The 21,893-nt window shown below is 40.1% G+C and overlaps 2 protein-coding genes across 2 annotated transcripts; one reads left to right on the top strand and one right to left on the bottom strand.

The window, feature by feature from the left end:
* The first annotated feature begins 5,134 nt into the window (after positions 1-5,134).
* LOC104436818 (TBC1 domain family member 17) lies at positions 5,135-14,018 on the top strand. The gene is made up of 15 exons (XM_010049668.3): positions 5,135-5,322; positions 5,489-5,662; positions 5,790-5,835; positions 5,934-6,041; positions 6,826-6,910; positions 8,233-8,287; positions 8,672-9,070; positions 9,713-9,772; positions 9,948-10,046; positions 10,179-10,289; positions 11,142-11,213; positions 11,310-11,426; positions 12,355-12,504; positions 12,904-13,004; positions 13,535-14,018. The coding sequence occupies exons 1-15, from the start codon at positions 5,260-5,262 to the stop codon at positions 13,857-13,859; spliced, it is 1,965 nt and encodes a 654-aa protein (XP_010047970.2). The 5' UTR covers positions 5,135-5,259; the 3' UTR covers positions 13,860-14,018.
* A 1,133-nt stretch (positions 14,019-15,151) lies between these two features.
* On the bottom strand, positions 15,152-16,387 carry LOC104436817 (transcription factor MYB82). The gene is made up of 3 exons (XM_010049667.3): positions 16,185-16,387; positions 15,931-16,060; positions 15,152-15,798 (listed from the first exon to the last, which is right to left on the bottom strand). Exons 1-3 carry the CDS (start codon positions 16,297-16,299, stop codon positions 15,603-15,605), a joined length of 441 nt encoding a protein of 146 aa, XP_010047969.2. The 5' UTR covers positions 16,300-16,387; the 3' UTR covers positions 15,152-15,602.
* Between the last annotated feature and the right edge of the window lie 5,506 nt (positions 16,388-21,893).

The raw sequence follows: 21,893 nt of genomic DNA, 5'->3' as shown, positions 1-21,893 counted from the left end.
TGCTCGTTGTTGCGAGCGCTCGAGAGAGCGAGCAGGGGCTCGTTGCTCGCTCGCTCGATTCAGCATTTGCATGATTCTTGCTAACTACTTTGATTGACATTAATAGATCAATAAATGGAGAAAGACTAGGAAAATACCCACTGGAAGATATTGGCCTAGATAGGGCATCGTTTTTTTTTGCCACGAACAACGGGATCGCGGGACAAAGATCAACAGAACAAACTCGTCATGGTGTCGAGGAACGCCAAAGCAAAGGCCAGATATTTGCCCCGTTTCGTGCCCTTTCCCCCATCACCGGTGCAGCACCATTGGGCACGGCGGAAGAGCCGCCGATGGTTCCCGGTTCCGACACACGGCGGGCGGCTCGGCTGAGCACGAGCGCGGCGACGCTTGCTGCTCGCTCGCTCGAGCTGGCGGCGCGCGACGCTGGCTGCTCGCCTCGCTGAGCTCGAGCACGAGCGACGCGACGCTCGGCGCTCGCTTCCTGAGCCGAGCTCGAGCAGCAGCCGACGCCTGTCGCTTCGCTTTCGCTCGAGCCGAGCTCGAGCAGCAGCGACGCTCGCTGCTCGCTCGCTCGCCCGCATCTCGAGCGAGCAAACGAGTCTGCTCGTCGCAGACTGGGTGAGCAACGCTCGCCCGGATCTGCGAGACTCGCCGAGCAAGCGGCTCGCAGATCTGGGCAAGCGCTGGCTCGAGCGAGCCCTAACACTCGAGCTCTCGCCGAAGTGAAGACAATCGGTGAAGGAGGAGCAGGTGACCACGTTTACACGTGAAGGAGCAGCGGCTGTCGAGACAGAGGCCGCTTGTCGGCGCCGGGAGAAGACGATGGAATTCTCTCGCTCGCAGGAGGAGACGCTCGTCGCAGGAGACGCTCGTCGCAGGTCGCAGGAGGAGAAGCTCGTCGCAGGTCGCCGGAGGAGAAGCTCGTCGCTGGTCGCAGGTCGCAGGAGGAGAAGCTCGTCGCGGGGGGGAGAGAGGCGTTGTTCGAGCACTATCCAAGAAATAAAAAAGGAACACAATTTTGTTCCTTTTTTGTTTCTGATTTGTGTTTCAGAAACAAGAAACACAAAATTTGTGTTTCTTGTTTCTGTTTCTTTTTTGTTCCTGGGAACAAAAGAACAAAAAAACAGAAAAAATGTTTAAAAACAAAAAAAAGAAATACAAACAAATGCAGCCTTAGCCGCCACCCAAGGAGTCAATGGAGAATTTAACATAATGGCCACGTTGGCACTTCCATTATCTTTTTTTCAACAGAAGGACCAAAAAAAGAAAATTTTTGGATTCAATTGAAAAAAAGAACTAGACACCTAATCGAACATTTGGCGGATATCTCATGTACCTTTCTTTTTCGAGATTAATCACAAAATTAAATCTAGGAAAAATTAAATGTATCACAACTCGAGTATACACAGTAATCGAGGTAAGAAAGGTTGTCGTGGCGGCAGCGGCAGCAGCAGCAGCGGCAGTGGGTCTAGTGTTGTTACATCACTTGCGGGTGGTGCTGGTAATCGTGGCTGATGGAGGTGGCTGTGGAGAGCGGTGGTGATGGAGACGCTGGGAGTGCTGGGTGGGGGAAGGCAAAGGTGGACAAGCTGGGGTGGTTATGTCGACAGCCACCGCACTTGGAATGGTGATGGCGGTAGACGGATGAAGGTATGGACGGTGGGTCGAGGTGACGGTAAAGCAAGAGGAAGTGATCGTGGCGGCGGCACTCGGGCGGTGGTGGAGGAAGTGAAGTCATCGCCAAGGAAAAGTTAGAAGAATCACATCTTCTGATTTATTTAGAAGAAGTATAATTTGCACCAAAATAGCATGCTCATCTGCAATGATACGTTTTTTTTGTGAATTCTATTCTCTTACCAAGAAAATATGTTTAGACTCGGTAAGAAAAGAGCGATTAAAGCATACCAAACTTGGTAAAGGCTGGGATTGCTTGCTCTAAATATTAACGATCATCAAATTGAGAAATTTCATTGAGATTATTGTATGAGCGAGCGACTCACTAAGGAAAGAGTAATGGAATAAAAAAAAAAATCATCTCTATGAAAGCAACTTCTATTGTTTTAAGATGGAACTCGATGGTTAGGTAATTCATGGAGGATATTCAGTTATAAAGACAAGGTTTCAGTTCTTACCGCACCCAATCCACATCCCTGAAACCTACTCAACATCTAACTTCTCTGTTCTTGCCCTTATGCTGTTTTCTCTTTTGTTTTTTTTTTTTTGTTTTTATCTCCCTTGTATTGCGGATGCAGCCGTCGTCCCTTTTCGGTGGCTTGTCCATGGTCGTCCGAATGTTGGCCTCGCCAGCGGATCTCATGGCCATGGACAAGCCACCATTGCTAGATCTGGAAACTGAAAGGAGTTAGCTCGACACCAGCGTCCACGGCTTGGAATCGCCAGCCGAGCCTTAACTCGACGGAGGTGTTGAGCTCAACCGAAGAGATGATTTAGAAAGAGGGACGGGGGACCGCGAGGACTAGGACTAAGACAGCGAACTTGCCCATGGCTGCGGCGGCGATAGCAGGGATGGCGAGTGTAGCAGCAAACGTCAAGAAAGTGGCGAGGATGGCTGCTGCGGCGGCTCGGGCACAGCAAATGTCTAGGCTTCATGTTTTGCTTTTGTGAAAAGGTTGGGAGAGAGAGAAAAAAAAGGAGAGGAAGATCAGATTTGGGCGACTTTGATATGGCATGGATGAGACAGAAAAATGCAGCATAACTTTTGAGTAGTGATTACGTAAGTCGACTCCGACGATGAAAAATCAGATGTGACTTATTTGAGTGCTTTTAAATGTTTGATACTAAATTAATCGTTTTTCAAGTTTTGTCACATAACATTTTAATATTGTATTGTGCGTCATCTGTGTACCGACAAGGTCGTTTGTTTTGTTTTTTGTTTTTTTTAATCATATAAATGCGTCGGATTTCCCAACTACGTTCGCAAACATTCCCTAGCGATGATTCTCGCAGTTAAACAAAGAGAAGCAGTGGATTTCCAAAGGCTCCAAGCTCCGTTGTTCAGTCTCAAGACAGAGCATAAGTCAATGAAGAAACAAAGAAGAAATTCGGAGATGCGAGAAAATTTTACTTCCTTTTTTTTCTTTTTGAAAAAAAATATAGATATTTGTGATTTTAAATGAAATTATTTGGAGAGAATATTTGTTTCCTAATTTTGCTTTTGAGTCTAACAAACAAGGAAAATAGTGGCACAGTTCGAATATTTGCTTTGTGATTTTTGCTTTTGGCTTGTGTCTTCGTTTTGTCAAGTTTCTAATATTAAGATTTTAAAACTTAAAATTTTATGAACAATCAATTTAATGCCAAAACTGACCTGCCAAATTGGTGAATTGGGTCAAAATGATCAAATTCATATTAACTCATCTAACCCGTTTTAACCAATTTTCATACAATATAATTCTAGTGGCTCATATCGACCCAACTCATATTGCCAAAAAAATTCAGTATATAATGGATTAATACCCTGAAAAGCCTCAAATTGTTACATGTGAGACAAATTTATCATAAACTAATTTTTTTACCATGAAAAACCTCAAAATAGTATACTTGTGATTGCTTGTGATAAATTTACCTCAAACTAATTTATTTGACCACAAAAAATCCTAAATTGGTACATTTGTGATAAATGTACCCTTCATTAAATTAGATTAATGCCACAAAAAATTACAAAAATTATATAACTGTGACAAATAGAGAATAAAATCCAAAATCGGTACATCAATCAATGGTCACGTGTCATTTAACTTAGTAATTTAATATTAAAATTTAACAAAACTAACAAAGGGTAAATTTGTCAAAAGTGTATTTTGGAGGTCAAAAAATTAGTTTGGGATAAATTTGTCACATGTGTATCATTCATTACTAAAATTTAATAAAAACTAATAGAGGGTAAATGTGTCATAAATATACTAGTTTTTGGTAAATTTGTCAAAAATGTACCAATTTGAAGTTTTTTTAGGTCAAAAAATTAGTTTGGGATAAATTTGTCACGATGTATCAGTTTGGGGTTTTAAAGAAGCATTGACCCATATGTAATCTAATTTAACAAAATTTGTTTCTAATAAATTTTTAAAAATATATATTACTAAAACACCATGGACAATTTTTGTAATTTCTAATTTTTATTTTCTATGTCAGATGACCAACAAGTGATGATCAACGAGGACTAGCCATGGTGACGATAGATGACTAGTAGTGACTAGTAATGATCGACAACCGGTGGTGATCAATGGCATCCGAAGGTGATCAACTAGTGGTGGCAAACGTCGAAGATTGACAACTAATGGGCCATCGTTCACTAGGGGTTTCGGTCGTCAATGTCCTTGTCATCAGGTCACCAATTTCCTTGACCTTTTGGCATCGGCAGGTGTCACCCCCATGACTTGTGGCAATTAATAGTGACCATTGACGGCGACTAGTTGGCAAGAATTTCCTAGAAAAAGTGGAAAAGTAAAAAATGAGAAAATTAAAAGAATAATTAAAAAAAAAACTAGTCTATCCATGACTCACTTAAACTTAATAGATAAGTAACCCATTTATGACCATCTTAATCTTATTTTTAAAACTTAAGGCAACATATATAAGTGTGGGTCAAAGTATAGGTTCTAGACTCATTTTACCACCTCTAGCCAAAATTTTATGAACGATCAATTTAATATCGAAATTTTTGAAAAACGCCCATTTAGGTAATCTTATTGAGTCATTGTAGAAGTCACTTAAATAATTACTTTTCAAAAGTTTTAACACCAAAATAGGCGGCGCTTTACAAAAGTTGCGACTATTTCATGCGTGGTCCATCTTGTGTAGGAAGGTAGCTTCCCTCGCAAAGATGACGAGGACAGCAATGATGAGAATACTAATCAAAATGGGGAGGAGAAATGGTAACCCACCAAAAGGCGGGCACCAAAGGAATCATTGAAGAGAACCTTCACAAAAAATTCCTTCTCGAACCCGCCCTTTTTAATTCCTGCATAGCGCGTGGCCCCCACGGCACACCGGCTTTAGAAATCGAAGAGCCGCAACTACGACCAAAAAAAAAAAAAAATCGGAAAAAAATCGGAAAATATATAAAAAAAAAATATTTAAAAAAAAAGCAAAAACTACTCTTCCTTCACACCATCGCCGCGGGTCCGCGTCAGCATTATTCTCTCCCTCGCTAAGCAAACGCGCTCCCCTCATCTCCCCCCGCCATCGTCATCGATCTCTTCTACAAGAGTCCCTCGCCGGAAAAACCCTAAAGCGATGCACGAGACGGAGCTCCACGATCTCTCCGACGACGCCGATTACGCCGCCTCGCAGCGCCAGGCAATCCCTCCTCCTCCTCCTCGCCGACCGGATCGATCCTTTCCTTCTCTCTTGTTTTTTTTTTTTTTTTTTTTTTTGCCGTTTTCGTCGGGCGTTGCTCGATCGCCCGCATTCGGTGCCGCGATCGACGATTGCCGGCGTTCTGACGATTCCTCGGTCCAATCAGGGATCCGTGAGCATGCAGCGGAGCGACAGCGCCAAGACGAGCTCCTCCGCCGAGCCGGACGGCGCGGAGCTGGTCTACGTGAAGGACAACGTGACGATCCACCCCTCGCAGTTCGCCGCCGAGAGGATCGGCGGCAGGCTGATGCTGATCAAGCAAGGGGCGTGCCTTCTGCTGGTGAGCTTCGTTCGATCGGTCTCGGTCGTTTGTTTGTTTGATTGTTTGATTGTGTGTCGATCGTCGGGAAATGGTCGCGCCTCGCGGCGGTTAATCGCTCGTGTTGTCTTGTTGTGCTGCGCTGTAGACCTGGATACCCTACAAAGGTCAGCACTCGAAACTGTCCGAAAAAGGTATCGTGCAGCTTTCTCTTTTTGGTCTTCGTTCATCTTGTTGTGCGCGAGGATATAGTTTCTGAGGCCGTTTTCTTGTCGATTGTTTGTGCGTGCAGATAGGAATCTTTACACGATCAGGGGGGTTTCTTTCTCCGACGTGAGGTCCATCCGTCGCCACACCCCAACGCTCGGGTGGCAATACATCATAGTCGTTATGTCCACAGGTAAAGAACCGTGCTAATATACAGTTTCTGCTTAAATTTCTTTTCCGTGGATTGGCTAATGTAATAGCCAAGCCAGGAAACACTCTGTTGAAGACATTAGGGAGCTTTGGTATCTGATTGACCTCGTGCGTTGTAATCTCTGTCTCGGGGGGAAGCAATTGAATAACTGGTTTTCCTGTCTGTTTAATTGGTGAAATTTCATTGTGAAGATGAAAATATCAAGGAAACCATGATCCTCAAATCTACTAAAATTGTCTTTGGCAAAGAATGTGGATATTGTATATTTGTGGCTAAGTTAGTAGCACAATTTGTCAACCATTTTTTCTGCTTGTCCATAGGTGTCATCATATATCATGAGAAATCTGAAGTTGAAAGCTGTTCAATGATTCACTCATCCTTTTTAGGTCGTTGTTTGGTCCCAAATAGTATGTCCTTGTTGAGCATTCCTTTTAAGCCGAGAATGATGCAGAGAGGATGTCAAAGCGATAAGACAGTTTTGAGGGTTTTGGCTGTCTTAAAATTATGTATGCTCGTACTAAGCTTGAAAAGAAAGCATACCGTTGTGTGATGGGAGAGGAGAGACTTCTGCTTCTTCAAGATGATCTTCAATTTTGACATGAATATCTTAATGTTAACTCTGTAAAGCAATATTCAGTTTTGGAAAAATTGGTCGCAACAACGTGTTGGTCACCTCATGATGTTTTATTTCTTTCCAACAAATGAACTTGTCCAGCAAAATTGGACTCTACTTGGTATGCATTGTGTGATTGATAGTACTCTGCAGGACTTGCATATCCTCCTCTTTACTTCTATAGTGGAGGAGTCAAGGAGTTTCTTGCAACAATAAAGCAACACGTTTTTATTGTGAGGTACATTAGTTCTTGATTTCTTTTTGTTGGTAACTTGAGTGCTCAAATAATTCTTGTTTAATCTCTGTATAAGTTACATATAGGAGAGGAATGTGTTATACTTGTAAAAGAAGAATTGATGTAATAGTCGATAGAGTATGTGCATCTTCTTGAGTCTGATTATTTAGGGGAAGATACTAATGGTGTTAATAACTTCTATTTGTTGGAGAGGTCTGTTGTTGACGTAGATATTAAATATGATATGCTGTTAGGGGCTTGAAGTCTATGTGTGCTGTTAAGTGTTAGGACCCAAATTCTGATTTATGCCTTTTTTTAATAGTAAAAAAAGAACAAGAAAATAGATTTCCCAAGGAAAAGGATCTATGTTTGGAAGAACAAATTTGAAAGGAAAATAGAGAGAGAGAGAGAGAGAGAGAGAGAGAGATTCATGATGGTGGATTAGAGCCATATTTGCTACATTCAGTTGTATAATTCAATTTAAATGTTGCAGTCATTATGAAAATACTATAAACACACTACAAGAGGAAATTTTTGAAGGTTTAATGAAGTTTTTCTGCATATTCTGTAAAAGAATGTGCTTAGTGCTACAAGATTGACATCGTTTTGATGATTGTAACATCAAATGATGTTTCAGACTGAAGTCTGGCAGATAAATATCATCCTTTTCCATTTATTTCTGATTGTTTTGGAGATTATCTTGACTTAATCCATAGATTTTACTTCTCAATTGATAATCGTTGGTTATATCATTTTCTTTCTTGAGAAAGAAGCCAGTTGGGATGTTGAACAAATACCAGTTCATGCAATCTGACTTTCTCTCTATCTCTGTTAGGTTTCTTTTCTTATGTTGATTGAAATATTCTAATCCCATATCGTAAGAACCTTTTGAAGGTGGCCTCTTTTAAGAAGGAAGTCTAGGATTGAGAAAGTAGGCTGTTATATTTCATGAACTTTCAGTGACATGTATTTTCTCCCTATGGTATTATGGCTGCTCTCCTAGGAGCCTAAGACTTGGAGTAAACATGGGAGTAAAATCAAAAGAAGTGTAAGAAAGGACAAAGATCAAAATCTTTGATGGCCCATTTGATGCTTGCTGGCATTTAAGATCTTTTTTATTTTTTTTTCAGATCTTGGAAGTATGTCACCTTTGTTTTATAGATCAAGGAACCTAGTGGGCAACATAGAGAGAAATTAGTGATTTGACCTTTTAATACTAATAAGATAGACTTGGAGTTGCTGATGAATGTCTCCTGTGTCACAAAATATAGCCCTGCTGTTCCCTGTTGCTTGTTAGTTTCTCTAAGTAAGCGATCCTATTTCAGGTCAGCTGACGATGCCAACATATTTCTCGTGAACGATTTTCAGAATCCTCTTCAGGTGCGTGTCACATCACATTCTCCTGCTTGAATTTGGTTTTGTTTTGTAAAGTACTTTTAGGCATTTAGCCTTCCATGTGTGCCTTACAAGTTACCTGTTCATGAGACTGGTCAAGGATGATGCTATTCATGACAGATAATAGATAACAGATTACCTACTGATTGGATCAGAGAGTTTGGAGATGTGAGGATCCTTGTTAGTGTTTTCTTTGTTCTTGGTCTCTCTCTTCCAATGATTGAAGGGATAATGCAATAAATTTCAATTAGGGAATAGTACTTTCACTAGTGGAATCTTTTCAATGGCTAGAGCAATAGCAGCAACTTAAGTAACTGTCATTCTTCTTCGTCGCTCAACTTTTGAAAGAGGCTTTGTTGGCTTGTCCAGAGAACTTTATCTTCCTTGGAGCTGCCCAGGGCTGTTGTGGCAAATGGACTATCTGCATCCACGTCTATTTCAGATCCACATCCTGCTGAAAATCAGCCAATTGATGATGGCAGTGTTAGTGGTGAAGTTGCAAGTTTGTCTTTGTACAATGGGAGGCCACGACCAAAGGTTCATGATCCTGCTCGGGATCTTTCAATTCAAGTGCTGGAGAAGTTCTCTTTAGTGACGAGGTTTGCTCGAGAAACGACTTCACAACTCCTTCGCGAAAGTCTAAACAATGGGTATGGTGCAAATGAGAGGAGAGACCATAGCCCGCACTATCATGATTACTCTTACAAGCCATCCACTGATCCAGAGAAAGCTCCTGTTGAGGTTCCTGTTGTGCCAGATCCTCTGGAGGTAATTTTCTGCAACTTATGAATATCGCATGCTATAAAACTTCAAATTGGGGTTGAACTGCTGTGTTTTTTATATTTCTTTGGAGATTTAGTGAAATCTGAGTGCTTCATTATAGTCTGTCCTTTCACTAATGAAGTATATGGTCCCCAAGAGCAGTAGATTGCAAGTTAGTGCCATCCTTAAATGAGTCTCAGGTGACTAATTGGCATCATCTTAAGTTGATTCCTACTTTATTGATAATTTGACAAAGCTTTTTAATTACCTAACTGGCGTGTCTGACTGTAGAGGGGCCAAAAAAAAAAAAAAAAAAAAAGACGGTCCTGATCATCTTCGCCATTAGAGAACTCTTGCCTTTTTTTTTTTTTTTTTTCATTCAGTCCTGTTGAAAAATGTCGTGTAACTACCTCATTTACATTGTTTACCGCTGAACTATTGGTTGTACCTCTTCAATTGCTTTCCTTACTTCTGTAATGCATTTCACATGTACTTATGTAGTTGTCTCATTGCAGCTGTTGTTGTTGTTGTTGTTATTTATTTATTTATTTATATATTTGTCTTCTCGTACTTCCTGTCTACCTTGAAGACTTAAGTTACTCTTCACTTATTATTTTCTGCACAACTTCTCGTGTTGCATTTTGGCAGTTTGATAAATTATCGATGGTATGGGGGAAACCACGTCAGTCACCGTTAGGGTCAGGAGAGGTATGAACATTGCTTTTCTAGTATAATTCTTTGTCAATCATTTAAACAGAATCCATCGATGATGATTTTGTTTCATTCTATGATGTAAATGGTGCTTGCTGTCCTGTCTTTTCTAGTATTAGAGATAGACGAATGCCATGCCTCTTAGCCTTGTTATCTTCTATTGTGTTTTCAGTGGGCTACTTTCTTGGATTCTGAAGGACGGGTGATTGATTCAAAAGCACTGAAAAAGAGAATATTTTACGGAGGAGTAGAGCACAGATTGAGGAGAGAGGTGTGTATTTTGTCGGTTTGGATGGATTATTAGCATCCTAGTTGTCCATATGGAGTGCTTTTTGGTTTTGTCCTTTCTAGCATTTTTCTTGTTCATATGGTGATGTTGTTATAGTAACATTGATGTTTACAGGTTTGGGCGCTCTTGTTGGGATACCATGCCTTTGATTCGACGTATGCGGAGAGAGAATATCTTAGGTCAATGAAAAAGTTGGAGTATGAAACCATCAAACACCAATGGCAGGTATGCATCTTCATGCTTTTGATGCCCTTCACATGAAATGCCTCCTGGTGCTGAATGCTCTTTGGTGCCCACCATGCATGTTTCTGCTTGGCTATGCTTGTGTCTTTGATACCATGGTAAACTTTGAAAATGTTCCAATATTTTTTGCGGTTTTGTTTGTTTTTTCTTGGAGTGTCATCCTACTGTTACTATTGCTCCCCATCCTACTAATATCATGGCTTTACAATAGGTTTTTATCTGTGGTAATTTCTGTCCAGCAGGAGCTGGTTCTCTTTCGTCACTGCCTTCAGGATATGGGGTGGGGTGACAGAAAAGAGGATAATACAAGTAATCTAATGACATTTACTTCAATAATCCCATTTGAAATTACTTAATGGTAAAACATTTTATGGACAACATTTGACAACAATACACTGTCACCTAGTTCTTTGATAAATTACAGATTCTTCTTTCTTCACAAATGATTAAAAAATGATCTAGGTATAACAAGATGGAAGTTACCAAGAATTGCTAGTCATTTGTTGAACTATTACATAGAGAAGAAAATGAAAGAGAAAGGATGTCAAACCTTCATTTGGGCTCCATAATTGCTATAGAAACATCCCATGTGTCTAAATGGGTTACTACCTCAAACATTAGTTAGCCTTTTTGATGTAGTTGCTCGACCATTTGAATATCCTTATTAACGCAGGAAAATATCTATATTTCGGTTAGTCTCTTTAGACAGATTTTATATGAATCATAGAAAGCACACGTGAGCAACTACATCAAAAAGGTGCATTTCTCAAGTGTTGCATGCTAAGTAAGATCATGTGAAAGCAAACGCAAAATGAGTTCTTTTTTGTTTGACAGAGTATATCTGCAGAACAAGCAAAGAGGTTCACTAAGTTCAGGGAGAGGAAAGGTCTTATTGATAAGGATGTGGTAAGTGAAGTTTGGCGTGATTTTTCCAGTATAGTTGCTGCTCTTCTTGTGAAATTTGATGTGTTTTTGACTTTTTATCCATCTTCCATATTGAAGGTTAGGACTGATAGGTCACTCTCATTCTATGAAGGAGATGACAACCCAAACGTGAATCTTCTTCGAGATATTTTATTGACCTACTCATTTTACAATTTCGATCTTGGTTATTGTCAGGTAATAGTTCTCACTTACTGCTGGCTGGTGAAACAGCCTGTGCTTGAATGTCTTAAAGCTTTATTTGGCAGTTATTTTGTGATGGCAGTCTTTTGTGTGTCCTCGCTCCAGAAGGCTAAAGCCTCTGGTGTTTGAACATTCATTTTGATTGGAACACTTTACTATTCCACCATCTGGGCTTCAGTCATTTTTCTTTCACGATTGCCAATTGCTCTGCTGAATTTGCAGCGGTCATCAAAAAGTCCTGTTGTAAGTTTGGGTGCAAAAGGGATGGTCTTTTCGTTCAACCTCCCTTATAATGCTTGCCTGACAAGTGGGGTGCTTTTTTGCGTCATTACCAAAAAAACCCTGTCCTCCAGGGGGTTTTCCTTTACAACCCAAACTTAGAAAGTTTGAAATTTACAAAGAACTTCGATGTCCTTCTAGCCTATTCTAATCACTTAGTCAGTGTGACCTTTAACTGTGGCTAACAAGCAGTAGTGGCAATGAGGTAGAGCAGTCTTCTTTGAATAGATGGAAATTAACCATATGATGCATTGAAAACATTTGAATCATAGAGAGGGAGGGAGGGACGGGAGGGAGAGGAGTGGTCACGGATACGGTTACCAATATCCAAAATCTGGCCCAGTCTATTCATAGGAGCTAGATTCAATCAACCCTGATGTTATGTGGTTTTGTACGTGAAGTACCACTTAGAATTGAAACAAAATCATGCGGGGGTAAGATTAAAATGAAAGTACCTAAAAATCCTGGGTAAACTTTTCTTTTTTGTTTTTTTTTTTTTTTTTTTTTTTTTTTTTTTTTTTGCACTAAACAATCCAGGCTAGAGTTGAGATTTAATGAAGCTTTTAAATCCCCTGTTCACCACATCGATTGTTTATGACATTTGCCTGTTTCAATACAAATTGTTTGTCCTCTGAAAATGCAGGGTATGAGTGATCTTCTTTCTCCCATATTGTACGTTATGGAGGACGAATCAGAATCTTTTTGGTGTTTTGTTGCTCTGATGGAACGACTTGGACCCAATTTTAATCGAGATCAAAATGGCATGCACTCTCAACTTTTTGCATTAAGCAAGGTCTCTCTCTCTCTCTCTCTCTCTCTCTCTCTGAGAATTAACAGTTATCGATGATGATTTAAGCTTTTATCTGATAATATATACAGAATAGTCATATTTTATATGTAAATTAGTTTGGTTCCTGAATTTAACCATAATCTAGGACTGGTGCCCATCAATACATCACTAATCATCTCCCTTTCAAGAAGAAGTCTGATACTGAGCATTGCTTCTTGTAAAATAGGGACTACAACATTGAAATTTTATTCTGCTTGCTGTTTGTATATATCGGTGATGCTTAGTTTTTGTAAAACATAAAGAATGGACAATGTGGTGTCTCAAGTATTACTCTCGTAAATTTTGCTTTTGGATGACATATGTGAAACTTGGAGACTGATAATCATGCTGTAATTATTGCAGCTGGTGGAGTTGTTGGACCTTCCACTGCACAACTATTTTAAGCAGAATGATTGCTTGAATTATTTCTTTTGCTTCCGCTGGCTTCTGATACAGTTCAAGAGGTAAATATCTAAACCAAGAAACTTGTTTATTCTATTGACAGCTTGAGTGTTGGCTAAATTATGATCCCTCTATCTTCATCCTTCAAGCAATGTCTCTGCTAGTGTGTGTTTCAGTTTTTTCCCCTTCTTTTAGATACTTTCAAATGTCACTATTTGTCTCTTGACTGAGAAATGGTGGTTTGTGTTGTCCCTTTCTTAATCTTTGATCAATAAAGACTGGACTTACAAAATTCTGGGACCTACTTTTTGCTCTCTCTCTCTCTCTTTTTTTTGTTTTGGGTTTTGGGGGGAAGGAGATTCCAAGATTTTTCATCATCCATTGGTTTTATCAGTGCATTTCTGTTTCTATATGCTTATTGATAGAATCATTTGTGTCAGTTTTATAACTTTTGATTGCTGTCTTGGTAATCATATTGCACAACTGAAAATGTTTGTTATTCCACTAGTTGGGGAACCAAATATGCTGATCTATTTATTTCTTTGGTACCTGCTTTCCTCTCTTTCCTCCTGATTACTTTTTGCACTTTCAGGGAATTCGAGTATGAAAAGGTAATGAGCCTATGGGAGGTTTTTTGGACGCACCACCTGTCAGAGCATTTACACCTGTATGTTTGCGTCTCAATCTTGAAGCGGTACCGCAAAAAGATAATGGGCGAGCAGATGGACTTTGATACGCTCTTGAAGTTCATCAACGAGTTGAGTGGCCTCATTGATCTCAATACAATCCTTAGGGATGCAGAGGCATTGTGCATATGTGCAGGTGAGAACGGTGCTGCTTGCATCCCACCTGGAACTCCACCTTCCTTGCCTATTGAAAGTAGCTTACTATACCCTCAGCAAGATGACGTCTTGTAGATGCTATGCTGCCTTTGTCGAATACCAATTAGATTTGCATTCTCGTATTTTGAAGGGACATGTTTCCTTTAGCTACGCAATTTAATTGTTGAAGCGTGTACAAAAATAGCAGATTGTATAAAGTGGAATAGCAATTCACTCTTTCAGCTTTCCTTGTCAGTAGCGAGCTAAAAGTGTAAATGCATAATCATCTCTGAGCCTGACTACGAGTTTTAGATGATACGAGCACGAACTCAACCTGCTTTTATCATGAGCAATTCCGTCTGCGCATAATCATCTCAGAGCAGTCCTTGCTCTAGAAGGGACTTGTTTTCAAGTCGGGTGGGAGAGCACTTACTTCCGTGCTGGTAAAACCTTCCTTTTCGATTTGGTCGGAATGTTACTTGATGAAATGTCGACTCGGTAAAGCCTCTCGTTGGGACCTTAAGCCTGCACATTTCGAAGGTTATTAGGGCTTTAGCATATTGTGGTACTTAAAAGAATTTGGACTCCGTCCTGGTGAGTGGGAAGTTCTCTTGCTTCTGTCAGACAGATATTATAAGTGTATGGACCTGCATATGCGTGGCTTTTCTTGCAATGATTTTGAAGAGAATCTCCATAGGTGCATGTTCCTAGTTTATATACACTCGGTAAGGAGGTTTGGATCCGATGGGAGCCAGAACTAGACATAAGAAGTGGCGCTAAGCCGGTCTTTGTTAACACGGTCTACAGTCTTTGTTCAAAAAAACACGGTCTACAGTGATCTCGGTATACGTTTTAGAGTTCTTCATTTTACCGTATTAGTGATGAAAGGGTGCATGTTATGGTGGCAACGGTCTTCTACCATCAAGGTTGGACCTTCCGGATATCCAAATGAAAGGATACGCTTGCTGTCGTTTTGTCTTCAAACGGGCTGAAAATGGAGATGTTGCCTAGGCGTTGGTCCTCTCGTTTGTGGATAACCGAGTGTGGCTAGTGTAGGCCTAAGTATGACCGCATCCCGCGTTTGTCGGGAATCTCTAAGGCAAGATAGCATATGGATCCCATATTTTTCTTTTCTATGACTCTTTCGTATTCGACAAATCGTTACTAAATTGCCACAACGCATCGTGATGTTCTGAGCTGCACTCGGTGTGCCATAAAACTGGCCATGTTTGAATCAAGAGAATTAAGCTTCCAAGACTATGATTTGATCTGCAAGTCCATATTTTTTCCCGCTTTTGTTAAGTTTGTCGTTCACACGTACGAGAGAGAGAGAGAGAGAGAGAGAGAGAGAGAGAGAGAGCTTTCTGCAGACGGTGGTGGAAAATATTGCATATGCAAAAGCTGCATTAATAAGTCCAATCATAACAGAGAAAGAACGTCCTTGCAATGGGGCCTGCGGAAAAAGCGCTGCTCTGTTTGCTAAAATGAAGCTCACGCTTCAGTCCTTGGGGGCCACAGCTCTAATAAGTCTAGTCCAGTGGTTCATGATGCGCCGTTGAACAACAGCACGAGTAGCACATCACGCCTGGATCCCTTCATATCTTTTGCGATCCAAATGCCTTCAGACAAAAACAAAGGAATCCAGCCAGGGCACAAGCAGCTCGTCGTCAAAGACAACCGACGCAGAATAATTGCTGGTGGGCATGGACAGCGGCGATCCCATGTCACAGCCGTACACAAATCTTTCTCCATCTTCTAGCCTGTCTTCTTTCCTTCCCGTCATCATCGCTTCTTTTGCGTCGAGGTCATTGCTTCCATTGTGAATTACTGGTGGAGGAGTCATGGACGGTGGAGCTGGTACTTCCGGGCTGTCTCGGTGGCCAAGGTGGCGCAGATGTTCTCGTCCTTGTGGCGTCCATTTGAGGCAATGCTATTCCTTTTGCGCGACAAGTGTCTCTTGTTCAAATGGGTGTTCCAATAGTTCTTCACTTCGTTGTCCGTCCGACCGGGAAGCCGCCCGGCAATTAGTGACCATCTTCATCACAACGGAAGTAGCAACGAACTTCTCAAGCTCTAAACAAGTCTAGAAAAAATTCCCTCTTCTTTCCTTTTTCTTTTGGATTCAAGACACACAGGAAGGTTAAACAAAACAATGGTCGTTACTTACCGATTGCCGAGAAGCTTATGCATCCGGATGATGAGATCTTCTTCTTCCGGGGACATTCCGCCTCGTTTGATGTTGGGTCTCAAGTAATTCTTCCATCTCAATCTGCAACTCTTGCCTCCCCTCTTCAAACCTGAGTCGAGAGAGATGCAGTGAGTCTCAAGGCCGATTCCCTAAGCCGTCCGAAGTCTAAGTTATATACAAACTTTTCAAGTAATGAGAACTAACGAATAACTATAATCGGATTATAACATTACCGGATCTTTGAGAGACGACTGCCCAGTTGCCTTCGCCATGAGTCTCGACGTACTGTTTCAGTATCATATCCTCTTCTGGTTTCCACAAGCCTTTCTTGATCTTTCTTGCCTTCATTCTCTCTGCCTCTCTCTGTCTCTCTCTCGCGGAAAGAAGTGTGCTGATAGAAAAGAGGTAAAATGTGTAAGGATTTTATAGAAAGAGAGGGTGTGTGGGTGGGAACTGAAAGGGACACCGAGGAAAAGTGAGAAGAGACACTCGTGCATGCATGGATCACGCTATTTGCCAAAATCTCCAATTTCTTTCTTGAGAATGTGGAAGTGAGAGAAGGACCCACTCCTCTTCTTCTCTCTTTAATCACTCTTGGGTTACCCCTTTTCTTTTCCTTTCTTTTTGTGTGTGTGTGTGTGTGTGAGACATTTCCCTTTAAAGGAAAAGCAAAATCTATCCTTCCCCTTCCATTTGATGGAAAGCCTATTCCTTGTGGGAAGAAGAGGGAAAAACACAATCGCCTAAATGCAGATTTAAGGCGACGATTAATGTTGCAAACCGTCGCGTGTTTCGCGTTGCAATTATTCAATCTTGCTTTATAAAGAAAGACCCTTTTGTTTCAAAAGCTCTAGCTATGTCATAAAGTCATATTTGAGCTAAAAATCCTAATCTTAGAAATCATGATTAGGAAACATTGCTTTTAGGAGAGAATGATCCGCATGACTTCAAGAAAACACTTAATTCCATTCGATATCCTAGTTACTAGTATTACCGTGCTATTTGAAACACATATGAAGAAGGAAAAATTATCAAAAAAAATCTTAAATATATTGCATTTATGTCAATTCATCCTAAACCTTTCAATTTAATCAATTTATTTCTAAACATTTTGACAATTTACTAATTTAATCGTAGACCTTTTACTTGTACCAATTTAGTCCTAAAACTTTTGATAATTTGCTAATTTAGTCATTTTGGTAAATTTTAACTAGAAATCATTAATGTGGCGATCTAGTTAATGCTGGCCATCCTTTCAGCCAATTTTAGAAAATGATCAAAAGGACTAAATTAACCAAATTAAAATATTGAGGACTAAACTAGAACAAACGTAATAGATTTAAAAGTTTTTGGTGATTTTCACTTTGAAGTGTATGACATGAAGATAATCTGGCCCCGTTTGGTTCAGCATTCTCAAGGAGCTTTCAGCCCCGAAAGCCCATTGTAAAAAAATTTAGGTGTTTGATTCAGCATTTGGAGGTGTATTTGGCTAAATGATGGCCTTTGAAATGCTGAAAGCTCAAAGCAAGTGGGGACTTGTTTTGGGCTTTCGGCATTTTGGAAATACAAGTCCACTTCTACTATTTATCCGTTGACTTCTTTTTTTTTTAAACCGATAATCTTCTCCACACCCCAATCGCCATTGATCGGCGACAAAGTTTCATTGGATTTTATTTTTATTTTTTTTAAAAATAATAAAAACCCTTTGCAAATGTTGGGTTCACCTTTTTTTATCATTTTTATTTTTTGACAATCAATAACCCAACTTTTTATCAATACACTAGAATGATCATTAATTAACCAAGATGATTAATACTACAATAGTTAAATTAAAATTAGTTAAATTAAAATTATTCAAAGTTGAAAACAAACCTAAAAGAACCCTAGGCCAAAAGTTGAACTTTGCATATAATCTATAATCAAATTCTTTTCGTATAATTTTTAAATAAATTTACTAATATATATCTTTTACATTACTCTTAACATGAAAATGTAAAAGGTTATATAGTCATTGTTTCTTTTTTAAAATTTTAAAAATACTAAAACTAAAAAATTTAATTTGGTCACACTAAAAGACTTTTTAAATATATGTTTACCAAACAGTTTTACATTTCCCTAAAGCACTTTTCAGTTATAGTTTATCAAACAGTCTAGTATTTCGAAAAACCATTTTACCTCAAAGGTATTTGCATTCTCCCAATGGCATTTCCCCAAAGCCAAACCAAATGGGCCCAGCATATTCAATACATTTTATTTTACAATTTTCAAGTCATCTAGGATGTGTGCATAATATATATATACAACATCCGTGTCTAAAGAGTCTTGTTTATGAAGAGTAATTTACATAATTTGTAATCATCCATTTGATCTTGGCTTCACTACTAGTTTATAAAAGGTACGGGGGTTGTTGTAGGCCTAGCTTTGCTAAAGGAAAATAGTCCTCAATCCATCGCAATTTTTCCAATTTAGTCCTAAACCTTTTTTCTACCCAATTTAGTCCTAAACATTTTATAATTGTGTTAATTCAATCAATTTGGTCAATTTTGGCTAGCTGGTGTTGATGTGGATGCCAACCAATGCTAACATGGACAATTTTTTTAATAATATTTCAATCTTTTTTTGAAATTTTATTCCTCTTTCTTTATTATTTTTCCTTTTCCTTTTCCTTTTCTTTTCTTTTTCTTTTTCCTCCTTCATTCCTTCCTCTAGTTGGCCGGCCAAAGGCAAGCACAGATGAGGCCAGCCTCACCAACCAATGGCAAAGTTTGCCCCTGTCAGCCATTGGTGAGGGCGAGCAACATGGGCAAGCCTCTCCTAGCGACAGCGAAGCCACCCTTGCCATGGCTGGGCAAGGCCCCGCCTGCCTCTAACCTAGGTGAGCCTTGTCGGCCATGGGCAAGTCGTGACCTCGCCATGGCTGGGCGAAGCCGAGCCTTGCTAGATCTGGCCAATCAAGGCATTGCCATGGCCGCACATGGTTGCAGCCTTGCCAAATTTGGCGAGGGCTGCTAGTGGCTGAATGAGGCTCATCCTAGTCGGATCGTTGCGACCTGCCATTGGCAGCCCTCGCTGGATCGTCGCAACAAGCCATGGCTAGCGAGGGTAAGCCTTGCCCAGCCACTAGTAGCCCTCACCTAATCTAGCGTGGCCGTAACCTCATGTGGCAATGGCAATGCTCGACTTGCCAAATCTAGCGAGGCCGCAACTTGACCATGGTCGGCGAGGCTCGCCCAAGCTAGAGGTAAGTAGGGCCTTACCTAGCCATGGTGAGGGTGGTCTCATTGTCGTTGGGCGAGGCTAACCTCACGGGCGCTCACCTCTAGTCGGCCAATAGAGGAAGGAGGGAGGAGGAAGAAGAAGAAAAAGAAATTAAAAAAAAATCAAATAATATAAAATATTATTAAAAAATTGTCCATATTAGTGTTAGCCGATCACCGGATGGATTGAATTGGTACAATTGCAAAAATTTTAGGACTAAATTGGTCAAAAACAAAAGTTTAGGACTTGAATTGGAAAAGTTATAATATGATTATGAATGTTTTGGTAATTTTCCCACTTTGCTAATGACAGCTGAGCCAACATGAGAATGGTATTGTCATGGACAATCACACATGCACACAAGCACGGAAGCTGGACAAACTTTGGCCGAAGACTTGCAAACAGTGACACTGATGGTGATAGCTCAAATTTGGAGGCACGACGGTGGTTTGGTGGTAGCGACATCCAAGGAGGATGCGATGGCAGCTGTGGTAATGGGGCTCGATAGTTTAGGGAGTAGAGAGAGAGAAGTGAAATGTTAAGGTTTGCTTCCTAAAGATGTTTTTGTGTTGCTCGTAGGGTTTTCTTATGTAATATGAAGTCGCAGGTGCGGAAATTAGGGAAATATCGATGACAACCATGTGTCTAGGAAGATATGTTGAAGATGCTTTTCGAAGATTGTAAAATCTTGAGAGAATCACCCAATGAGTCTTGAATTTATTGTGCGAATGTCATTTCAACTATAAAATTTTCAATTTTATCAATTTAATTCTAGAACTTTGCTCGAAATTCTAATGTAGTCATTCTAACTAATTTTCGCCAGAAATCACTAATGTGGCGATCCAATCATTATCGAATGTTTTACATGGCACACTACTACTTCAACGATTTATGACTAAATATGTATTCTTGCAATAGGTTTGAATTCCAAAATTGCCAATATCAATTGAGGCTAGGGGTAAGCAAAAGGAACCACCCAAATTGGACAGTTTTGGGTTCAGTTTGGTTCTTAGCTTTATAAAATCAAAACGAGTGAATTTCAATCAAGTTCTCAGTTCCTGGGATGGAACCGTCCATCCGGAATCAGACTAATAATTATTTTTTATTTTATTTTTTCATTTCTTAATGAAGGTGGTGATGAGAATGTGAGGAGTGATCATCATGTTACTCATAGAAGACATTGTTATCATGTTGACCTCTCTCTCATGGAAAGTTTTAACCCTTGAAGTCTCCTTTGATTAATAGGATTTTTATTTTTTTATTATTGTGCAAAAATCTCCCTTCGTGCACTCAAATTCTAGGATTTTAGCTCCCTCATTTTTGGCGTGATTTGTAGTCACTAAGAGCCTGTTTGGTAAACTTCGATATCAACTAATCCTATTCTTTTGTTTCTCAAAAAAAAAAAAAAATAGAAATCCATTTGGTAAAGATTTTATTCTTAAGAACAAAATCGATTTTTTTATTCCTGAGAATATATTTGAAACAAAATCAATAAATTAACAAAAAAAAAATTGTTTTTTTTTCAGAACAATTCTTAGAATTAAGTCTATTTCTTTTCTCCTCTTCTATTCTCTTTCCTTTTCTTCTTTTCTTTCTTCTTCCTTTCGACCTGTTGCTAGCCAAACGAGGGCCAACAGCCTCGTTGGAGTGTCATTAGCCCTCAGCAAGGTTGGCTAGGCGAGTTCGACCTTGCCCAAATCTAGCAAGCCTGAGCTTGATCAACCACCGGGAGGCTCAACCTTGCCGAGCCACCTCTAGGTCAGTGTTCCTTGGCAATGGCTCCGACGAGGCTAAGCCTCGTCGATGGTTGGGCGAGCTTAGCCTCGCCAAATTTGGGCAAGGTTGACCTCACCTAGCCAAGGCGAGACCGGCCTCATACCTACTCTCGCTTGGCCATCGGCGAGGCTCAACCTTGCCCAAATCTACAAGATTAAGACTCGCGGTAGCTAGGCGAGCCTCTAGCAAGCTTGTCAAACCTTGCCCTAATGTGGTGAGGCTTCAGCGAGCTCATCATTGCTAAGCTAATTGCCGACCATCACTATGGGTGGCAATCGACCACAAAGGAGGAGGAAGAAGAAGAGAAAAGGAAAAAAAAAAAAAAAAAAGAAAAAAAAGAGAAAAATATGAAAATATAATAAAATTTTAAAAAATTAAAATAAACTAAAAAAAATTAAGTTCCTATCAAGCACATTTCTATTTTGGGAATAAAAATTTGGAGCAATTACCAAGCGTCTTTAAAAACTCAAAAATTGTTCTTGGGAACAAAATAAAAATTAATTATTTTTAAGCAAAAACTATTTTTGGGAATAGAATAACTACCAAACACATCCTAAGGGGTTGTTTGGTAACATGCCAAACAATACCCGATTCTAATTTTTTGTTCCCGATAGTAGTTTTAGAATAGAATCGCGTTTGGTAAAATTCTTTTTTCCCGGGAATAGATTTGAAGTGGAATCAAGAATAAAAAAAAAAAAAAAGTTGATTCTTGTTCCAGGAACAAATTGAGAATCAAAACCAACTCTTCTTCTTCTTCCCTTCTGCCATCCCGTGACCGCCATCCACCATCACACGCCACTATCCGCCGCCGCCACCACCGCTCGCCGTTGTCCACCACCGCCGGTCGCCATCCGTCAATCCAAATGAGCTCGGCGGAGGCAAGCCCAGCCACCCGGCGAGGCCGAGCC

This window comes from Eucalyptus grandis, chromosome 3 (assembly GCF_016545825.1).
Source record: "Eucalyptus grandis isolate ANBG69807.140 chromosome 3, ASM1654582v1, whole genome shotgun sequence".
In the NCBI taxonomy this organism is placed as follows: Eukaryota; Viridiplantae; Streptophyta; class Magnoliopsida; order Myrtales; family Myrtaceae; genus Eucalyptus; species Eucalyptus grandis.
The sequence above is the reverse complement of the archived record's forward strand: the minus strand, read 5'-3'. Positions and strand labels throughout refer to the sequence as shown.